Here is a 10,729-nt window from a genome sequence, read left to right on the forward strand (position 1 = left end):
TTTGCATTTGGCCATTCAAGTCAATGGAGAAAATGAATTCACTAATACATTAATATAAATTAAACTATATAACCACCTTTCCCCAAGTGGAGCTTGCAGTTCTACCGCGGCCCGCGGCCCAACCACCTGCAGCAGCTGAATGAAACGTTTGGATCGGGAGTCTGGTGCAACGCACAGGTTCTGGACCTGGTGAGATCAGGAGAGGACCTGGTGAGACGTAGGAGGAGCCCGGCCAGGAGTCAACCCTATGGGTTGACTCCTGGCCCAGTTCTTCCACGCGCCAGAGTAGTTTATCCCCCAGTCCCGGCAGAATACTTCCGGTGCAGCGAATTGAGTGACCCTATCTTCCCCTAATAGACTGATCGTGGAGCTACTGGGACATAAGTCTGGACTTGATCACCCAGCTGGCTGGGTCACCTGGGCAAGGGTGTATGATGATGGTAGACCCAAAACACCCGTCCCCAACCCTTCTCTAACTGTACCCAACCCTTCTCTAACTGACCCCAGCCCTTCCTCTCCCCAACCTGGGCCTGCATACACCAGTAACGGAACAAAACAAGGGGGACAGGGCAGGGCAACTCTACCACGTATTGGAAAACATCCAAGATCCACAAACCAAAATCGTTTTGTGAAAAAGTTCAGTGGGGGTGCCCACTGGCGTACTGGTCCAGGCGCATACCACATAGGCATTGATGCCTGGCGGCGTCGCCGGTTCGATTCACGATCCCGATGACCTTTACTGCGTGTCGCTCCCCATCTCTCCCCCCATTTCCTGTCAGTCTACTGTCCTATCCAATAAAGGCATAAAAGCCCAGAAAAGCTTTAAAAAGAAAAAAAAAGTGTAGAGGAACTCCTTGTTTACAGATGATGAATTACATCATAAAGAGAAGTTAATTGATATTCTTAAAGAAAGGTTAATTATCCCATCAGTTTGTAAAGGCTACTTGAAATCGTGTGTAATGATGACCAGTGACCAGAGTTGGTATCCATAGTAAAGTCCTGAGTGTTAATGTAACTCTAATCAGGGATAAATTATGATGAACTGTTTAGCTGTGTAGCTATGCAACAGTCTCTCATAGACAACCACCCAACAATGTCCGCCACCTGCCCTTTCCCCGGTCAACGGTACAGGTCAAAAGGCAGACTGGGAGTCAAAGGATATTCCAACACAAATGGCAAAGTTAGTATGTGACCTATGGAGAGAGAGATGGCAGGGAAGATAAGTAAATAGTACAACCATGTGTCCTGAGGGCTGAAAATATCTCGCCGTAAGCTACAGCAAGTCTGCTATTGCCCTTTTGACCTGACAAAGTGGATGGGGGAGCGACAGCGTATGCAGAGAACTGGCACAGTATGCTACAACTAGAGTGTGTGGTGGAGGTGACGCCATTTTTCAAAAACAGTATTTAATGGAAGATAACAAATGCAAACCAAACAGGAAATATATACTGTACTGTATGTTATCAATGATGGGTGTTCCCATTAATGTAATAGAGTAGCCTACAGTACAAAATGACGGCTTGTTTGTTCTGTCTTGTACACTGATAGCCCCGTTGAAGTAATCAGATTAGTCCGGGGAGGCCCTTGCTAAACTGATCTGCTACCTAGAAGCCTCTTAGTGACATGTCCAGCAGCACTGGCAGAGATCACCTCAGAGCAAGGTCACAATTAGTACAACTGAACTGCCCCTACTATGCAATGAACCCTCTTGCCTTATTGGCACAGCATGGGCAGGGCAGGAGGACACACCAGCACTTTGACCTCTGACTTGAGTCAGCATTATTATATCTATCCTAAACCTGGCCTTAATCCTAAAACCAAGGGGCCAAAATAAACTTCAAAAGAAGGGATGGTTGTAGCCCACACTCTGTCAAAAGAGACACTATTTTGGCTGATGAAGCACAATGCTATAATGTAATAACTAGTCGTAGGGACAGACAGGTTTTTCACATTTAGTTTCACCTGAAGGGACACATTTCCCAAGTTGACTATTATTTCAAGACTTGGCAGTAAGGTAATGAACATGGTATGAGAATAGCTGGATGTCATTTTTTAATTTAAACATGTAATCGCTAGAATATTTTTACACTTATTGGTGTATTTCATCGCTTTATCAATCATTAGCAATCAAAAGGTTATCTACATTACAACTCCTATGTCCGAAGCTAGAAATTATCCTCTTTATTTAACCCATCATATTAGATGCAGTGCTAGTGGGCAGCCACTGGGCAGCGTCCAGGAACCACCTCTAAGGCTAGTTTGTTGCAGGCCTATGGCCCTAACATGTCTGTTTGGTCAATGCTCACTGGTTCCATCCAATGCCTAAGTGTTACAGTCACTATTGCCAATTAGTATCCTCTAAGTAAGCCTTGCCAAGCCATGAGGCCCATAGGGCAGGAGCCTATCTCCTGTGTGCTTAGCGTGTGGCAGCTTGATGCACAATTACGCCCACTGGACATGACGCTAGTATGTCACAGGGACTTACCCCAATCCAACCCCGCAGAGTGCCATGCCAAGCAGGGAGTCTTTTGTATGACTTGGCTGGGGATCGAACCCTGACCTCCCATCTCAGGGCTAACACTCTAACCACACATTTTTACTGCAAATTAGAATTTTGTAATGAAACCTTCATGGTAAGATTAGGTTGTTTTGTATCTGCCAACTTCACTGCAGATAGGAGTTTAAACTGATAATCAGACCAATCAAAAGCTCATAGCTCCAAAATGCATCTTGCTCCACATTCTCACGGATGTATCTGAGCACTAATTAACGGACAGATATGACGAGTAGGGGATGATGAATGATGACCAAGTTAATGTACACATTTTATCATCAGTGCCCATACCCTACAGTAGGTGGGGTTGGCAAAAGGGCCTTTCTGTGTGGAGTTTGCATGTTCTCCCTGAGTCCCCTAGGGTAGTCACCCTCACCCTCCTGGTCTCTATAATGCCTCCCCCTGGCCAGCCTAGGCACCTGATGGAGGGGAAAGGAACTGGTTGGAATAACGTGTTCGTTCAACCGGGGAAACTCACCCCTGTCAGGTGACAAGAAGGAGCATGTTACTCCTCATGCATTGAAGGAAGCATGAGCTCAGTTCGGGGCTCTCCCCGAGAGGCAGCGGGAGAGTAGCAACCAGGATTACAGCTTAGGCAATTGGCACTGGGTGAAAAATGGGTTACAAAATCGTGGGATAAACATTTTTTGGCTCACCAAGGCTATTTACTTCTGTTGTTATTTTTGACCCAATGACAAGATTATGAAAATGAAGATAGGCAACATGGCCAATGATAATGCCTGGACAATCTAATACATTTTCCTTTAAACACAATGACAAGAATAGTGAGTTTATCAGTAAACACAGATTTGACTGCTTTATCAATATAGCAAAGGGTTATGTACATTACAAGTGCCATCTCCAATGGTTGTTCTTTTTGCATCAGCTTTTTTCCCACGTATTTCGATTAGATGTACGTGTTATTTATGTAATGAGGATAACGCCTTTGCCGTCACAAAGTGATAAAATGTGATAATGATTCATAGGGCCTGCCTAATGTTACATTTGGGGCACACAGATAATGGAGTACTTCAAATTTTGCACACAAATCACATTTTAACAAAGTTGAGGACATAATGTTTTCTTAATGTGATTTCTACATCTGTGACATCACAAATATGGATCTCACGGATTTCTGCCTTTAGGTATGATAGTGTACACATTCACAAAGTGACACGCTGTGAGCATACTGCTATCTTTGAATAAACACAAACATCTAAGATCACAGATGCTTTCCCGGTTATAATTAGTTTTAAGGTCCTCAGTAGTGACGTGCAACAGGTGGTGTTATATCAGTCCGTCTGATGCCACTTCTTCATTAAGCCTGATCTTGAACAGTAATGGTTATAAAACAGAACTAGGTTTTAGCCTCAGGTAGTTTGTATATAAACAAGTCAGGCATATCTCTTGTAGTGGAGTTATGGCAAGCTGCCCTATATGGGTGGGTGCAGTGTTATGTGGCCCTGCAGTGCTTGGCCAATTAGTGCATGCTGGGCCAGACCCCTAATTTGCTGATATTGGTACCATAGAGGCGTAAAGGCTGCATGTGATTTTTGTATAGCCATAGTTTATGAAATTCTATGTTAGCAATGTCAAAATGGTAACCGATTACCTGTTTTTGTCCCTCATATCTGAAGCAATTCAAGTTCAGTGTTATATGTGCAAGGTCAATGTCAAGGTATTTTTGGATCCAAAATGATAACATTGATGGTCATATCTTGGCCTTGACTTTCATGTTGACCTTGCCCTCAATACCTGTTTTGTAGAAAATAAAGAATAAATAAGCTCAACTGTCTTTGTTTTTTAATTTATTATCAAAATAATGACAAATATTACGTCAGTCTTAATATTCCAAGAATATGATAACATGGTATAAACTACTCAATCTCTTCCTCGTCAGCACAGTCCTTTCAACTGTAGGCAGTGAATCTTACTTGATTGATTGAATACTTTATTAGAGGTTTGCATAGGAAAGGGTACTGGACAGTACAGTTTATTTATACAAGGTCAACTAAAAGGATAAACACCACAAGACTGTTTTTGGGCTTGTTTAAATTGGGGTCCCTTTTTTCTCAATTCATACAAAAAAAGGCACTTGGTTATGGTTTGTACAGTTGTACAATTGTGGTCAAAAGCTTGCATAGTCGTGCACAGATTTTACAAGCCAACAACTGAAGGACTACATCTGATGCAGGGGCTGTCCACCATCTCACAACACACACACACACACACACACACACACACACACACACACACACACACACACACACACACACACACACACACACACACACACACACACACACACACACACTGGGAAGAGGAGTGACTTGGGAGTGGAGTAACATGGGAGGAGCACTAGGCACCATCTAGCATAAAAACATTTTAAAATGTCTTAATGTCTTTTTGTCAGGTGCACTGCAACAGACCACTGTCATCAGCAGTACCTCAGATACTGTAATATGTCTTGTTACGGGTTTATGGCTACTATTGGTAGCATTATAACTTTTTACTACATGCTAAAACTGACCTGGAGATGTTGGCGAGGATTGAGTCCGTTTTTGCTATCAGAGATCTGGCAAGTGGATTTAAAGAAGTATGGACAATGGGCAGGTAAAGGAAGATTGAAATGTGTGTTTATCCTAAAAGTGTGCACAATTTTAGCTGAGAATGTCCTCCCAGAAGTGTAATTTCTGAAAGAAATAGGGGGTGGCAAAAAAGAAGTTACACTTAAGAAGAGAAATGTTTGAAATGTTTTGTCTATAATGACATTTAGACCTAGATAATAGGAATGCCACATTGAAAGTGGATAATAAATTAATGGTACAATATGCATAAAATAATTGAATTTGAGGTTAAATGTGAACACGGCAATTGCCATCCTCTGATGCCCCAAATGACGCCCATATGTCCTCCCGTTGGGGGCTCCTCACTGGCCAGTGAGCCAGGATACAACAGCAGTGACACACAGTAGTGCACAGGGAGGTATTAATTGACATAATGAACACTAAATTGGGAAGGAAAAGTAATCGAAAAAAGGTTAAAAAAAAAGAAAAACACTAGCTTTTTAACTGAAGTTCACTCTCCTTTGTTCAGTTGTAACAGGTGCTACCGCTGGGATTGGTAAAGCCTACGCCATTGAGGTAAGGGTCTGAGCTCTCTCTTCTAGAGACGACTGTAAAAATCAGATGACAGCTACCTCTGCAGTATATGAATAGAGTAAAGAGATAGTAAGGGGATATTAATAAAACCTGGGAATAAATTCCTTACCAAACAATTTCTTCACCAATATGTTTGTAAACGTGTATCTAACAAAGTTTGAAATTCAAAATCCCTAGGATAATTTTTGACAGCTATAGGGTAAGTTTGGGTCTCATTCACTTATATACTATAGGCCTACTATAAAGGGAAAAAGACACCCAAAAATAGTAAGTGAATGAGACCCAAACTTACCCTAGCTGCCAAAGATTCTCCTAGGGATTTTGTATTTCAAACTTTGTTAGATAGGCCTATGTCACTAGACACCTTTACGAACACATTGGTGAAGAAATCGTTTGGTAAGGAATTTATTCCCAGCTTTGACAGGTATTCTGATAATATTCCCTGACTAAGAGAAAGAAAGAGAGCAGGGAGTGTCATAACTCTCTCTCTCAATGGTATGTCGGACAGCAGACATGTACCGGTAGGTAGCTATTTGTTAGGAAGTTCACATTTGACATTTTTAACTGTTCTTCATGTGATGTTAGTTAGCGAGAAGAGGATTGGATGTCGTTTTGATAAGCAGATCAACAAATAAGCTTCAAATGGTTGCTAAGGAGATTGGTAAGTAAAGAGAAGGTATAATTGAGGGGGGGGGGGGGGCATTTTCTCTCCTCTTTAAATACAGTGGTTGGTGCATCATGAGAACATAATACACACGCTTTATCTGTTTCAGAGGTTAAATATGGGCGGAAAACCCGAATCATCCAGACAGATTTCACAGAGGGCCATGGTATCTACCCCGCTATAGCTGATGAACTTCAAGGCCTAGAAATTGGAATCCTAGGTATAAAACCTTTTAGAGAAAACGTTTTGTATACCTTATTAATCACATTGAGGCAATTCAGTTTTAGCTTCACCAAGCTGATGATGGTTATGATGAGTGCTCAATCTAAAGACAATAATAGTTATTATTGCGACCGTAGGTCACATTTACTATGAAAAGTCAGTCACGCGACTCCGGCCTGTGTCCAAGTGGCATGCTACTGGCCCCACTTTTGGGTTCTTCCTCACAGAAGAAGTGGCTTGGGCTGCCAACCCTCTCCACCCCGCCGGGTTTCCGTCTCTCCGGCCGTCTCTCCAGATGTCACCACACTCTTTGTGGTCGTCACCCAGTCTGTTCCTGGTTGTCACTGGTTGTCACTGGTACTCCCAGAGCGAAAGTGAGAGAAACTCACATGCAATCTGGTAAATGTCCCTATGGGTGCTATTTTCGGGTTCTTGAAAAGGATAAGGACCCTCTGCTCTGTGCTTCATATAGTCCCATTAGCCTGCTGAATTTGGATTCATACTTATTTGTAAGTTTCTTACGTCAGAGTCAAACATAAACACAAATTAAATTAATTAATCAAAAAATGCATGCATTAGATGGACAATATCAGTCATCAGAAGCAGGAAAGCGTGTTTTCATTTTGTCTAACAATTAACATGGAGTTTGAATTCAATGAGCTTATATAGGAGGTGTTTGACAAAATCCAGATTAGACGTGAAAATATAATATATACCGTAGATATAAAAGTGAAATACGCTTTTAAGCTGTGTCGCCTATAGTGAGTGACAGGTGTTTGTAGGTTTAGGGATGGAGAAGATTTGATAGGTAGTGAAGTGCCAAGCCACCTTAGAATGATCATCAACAATGATCTGTTATTTAATTAAATTATCTTGTCTGTTTGTTTGTTTTTTTACTCATACACAGTTAACAATGTGGGAATGTTATATGCAGACAAATTTGCATATTTCCTTGACGTACCCCATCCCGAACAGGTAGGATTCAATGCATTTTTATCAATAATGTCAGTCTCTAAAATAGCATCAATAGCCTTTCAAGAATTATGCAAATGTGACATATCATTCTAGTTTATAAACGGTCTCAAATGTCCCATAATGACAATATTATTCACACTGACTCCAGAAAATCACTCAGCTGATCAACTGTAACACACTGTCTGTCTCCCAGGTAAGTATGTTTACTTGTGCATTTCAAGTGTATAGAATATGACTCTTTAGGTGCATGGTTCTTCTGTACCTGTAAACAATCTTGCTTTTGTTCATGATAAAGACGATAATGCCATTGTCGTTACTTCTTAGATGACAAGATTGGTTCTCCCGGGAATGGTTGAAAGGTACTGAGATATTGTTTACAGTGAATGTTATTATGTATGAATGGTTGAAAGTTACCGTGAACTACTGTGTTAATGTACTGTATGAAAATGCAACCTGGGTGTGTGCTCATTATTCTCCCTCTCCCTTCTTGTTCCCAGAGGTACAGGGCTGATAATAAATATTTCCTCTGAGACAGGAACCCGTCCACAGCCGTTGCTATCGCTTTATTCTGCCTCTAAGGTACTGCCTAATCAAAATTGGATTTACACACACAGATACTGTACACTGTACACTGTGAACTAATGACATAAAAACAAGTCACGCTTCAGTGTAACTTGACTGTGGCTGCCTTTCATCTTGCAGGTTTTCGTCACATATCTCTCACAGAGTCTGCATTCAGAGTACAAGTCTAAGGGGGTTACTGTTCAGGTAATTGACCTTGCTGTACCTTGTCCCGATTCTTAGTTAATTTTACATTCAAAGGTCAAATGAATAATGTCCAGAAAGTGACCTACAATAATGACTTGGAGTATACAATATATTGCATAGAGAGAACCTGCTTGGTAATTTGAGCCACAATGCCACACGAATGCTTGACAAGTTCTTGCAACTAAGGACAGTGTATTAGATCTGTACCCTTGTCAGTCATAAAACAACATTTAAATGTTTTGTTTGACTTCCTTTGGCGTCTTTGAGTGTGCTTGTAGTGTGCATTGAGATGTTGGCTTATGTATTTGCCTAAGTATCCCCAATATCAAGGCTTCCTGATATTGGGGATAAACAATTACCTCACAAACAGATATACAATTAGTGCAATATCACTTGCAATATAACTTGCTTGTGTCATGGAACCAAGCTGTACCCTAAACAATTGATATCAGGCCTGTGTCGCAGCATCTTGACTATATGATATTCATATTGGTCAGAACAGTATACAAGGTAATAACAATATAAGGCATATCAAATATCATAATTCTTCCCCACATCCTTGCATTTAAGGATGATATATACACTGTTTATTTTCAACATACAGTATTGCTCTTACTGCCATGAAAATATGTCCTGAATGTACTCTGTATTTTTGCTCAAGACACAAAGTAATGAATGTCCTCACACTGTTTTCCTGCAGTGCGTATCTCCCTGTGTGGTGTCTACCAACATGACTAGAAACCTCTCGTCCAGTCTCCTCATCAAGTCTGCTCCGGACTTTGCCCGTGAGGCCTTGAACACTGTGGGCTACTCCAGCTATACCTCTGGATGTCTCTCTCATACTCTACAGGTCAGAGGGACACCTGCAACCACTTTCAACCTGGCATCCCTATTTTGACACATCGCAATGCAATGCCTAAACCAGGATATTTTGGGGTGTTGTTCCCCCAGAATATGGGTGCTGGGGGTGTTTAAAATACATTTTCCAAAAATGCCAAGTTTTCCAAAACATTTATAATATGTCAAACATGTTTGAAAATAGCATATCTACCCGCTCTGATGTGAGCTCATACAGTAGATCTACTATTTTTGTCTTGTGTACGACAAAGTAGGAAATGGTTTAAGTGGTAAATGATCAATTATCTTTATGTCTCCTTCTTATCACCCTACAGCACTTTGCTCTATCAATATTATTGCCGGACTGGATTCGTCTTTCGTCCTTCTTTGTCAGAAAACTGGATTGCATTAAACAAGAATCCATGGAGGGTGGTACTGCTGCAAAGTCCAAAGGAAAGGAGGACAAAACCTCAGAGGAACAGCTGCACAAGGTTTCCAAGATGACAGTTTACTGACGTGTAATGTAATAACATTGGACAATGTAAAACGTTTACAGTTATCTAGACTTTGCTATTTTGCGTGTGTGGAATGATAAACCTGATGTTTTTTTATCCCATCTGATCCAGGAGCACCTATTTTAACTCTGTTGACTTCTGACTTCTTGCTTAATCTTTCTCTCTAGAATTATAGTATATTGTTATGTTGTTTTCTGTTTGCCTTTACTGTTTTCTGTTTAGTTAATTTAAAGGGATATTACACTTTCAAAGTCATTTTATCGTCTAATCAGGCTTTTATGAACACCCTGAACAGTTTTTAATTTGCTTGATTCAATATTTAGATATTTGATGTAAATGTTACCAGGCCCGACACGCCCAGGCCCTCTCCACATACACACCCATTGTAACTTCAAACTCCATTTTAACCGTGATAAATTCATTAAAAACAACCATTATTTTTTCTGGTGACTCAAACTACCCTCCTAATACGTGAGCAGGCCGTGTTTTTTCGATAACTTTTTTCATTTATTTTTAATAATCCATTTTTGTATTAAATATTTTTCATTTTCCCAAATAATTATTAAAAATTAATGAAAAAAGTTATCGAAAAAACACGGCCTGCTCACGTATTAGGAGGGTAGTTTGAGTCACCAGAAAAAATAATGGTTGTTTTTAATGAATTTATCACGGTTAAAATGGAGTTTGAAGTTACAATGGGTGTGTATGTGGAGAGGGCCTGGGCGTGTCGGGCCTGGTAACATTTACATCAAATATCTAAATATTGAATCAAGCAAATTAAAAACTGTTCAGGGTGTTCATAAAAGCCTGATTAGACGATAAAATGACTTTGAAAGTGTAATATCCCTTTAATTTATTAATCGTATTATTGATTTATGTCAATTCCATTCGCTTGAGGTCAAAGTGTGTATGTATTTAAGGTCAGAGAAAGAGAGAGAGTGTGTGTGTGTGTACAAGTATGTGCTACTTTGTTACGGTGTGCTCAGATCTGTTGTCAGACTACTCGTTGCATATGGCCATATATCTACAGTAC

The 10,729-nt window shown here is 40.6% G+C and overlaps 1 protein-coding gene across 1 annotated transcript; it reads left to right on the top strand.

Moving 5' to 3' along the window:
- Positions 1-5,070: 5,070 nt before the first annotated feature.
- On the top strand, positions 5,071-9,696 carry hsd20b2 (hydroxysteroid (20-beta) dehydrogenase 2; the record flags this gene model as incomplete). Its single annotated transcript, XM_080749378.1, has 11 exons — positions 5,071-5,167; positions 5,651-5,697; positions 6,301-6,376; positions 6,489-6,599; positions 7,509-7,576; positions 7,725-7,769; positions 7,901-7,935; positions 8,074-8,155; positions 8,279-8,344; positions 9,045-9,194; positions 9,517-9,696. 11 exons carry the CDS (start codon positions 5,071-5,073, stop codon positions 9,694-9,696), a joined length of 957 nt encoding a protein of 318 aa, XP_080605504.1.
- Between the last annotated feature and the right edge of the window lie 1,033 nt (positions 9,697-10,729).

The sequence above is a fragment of the Nannobrachium achirus genome, assembly GCF_963921795.1.
Source record: "Nannobrachium achirus genome assembly, chromosome: 19".
Lineage (NCBI taxonomy): Eukaryota > Metazoa > Chordata > Actinopteri > Myctophiformes > Myctophidae > Nannobrachium > Nannobrachium achirus.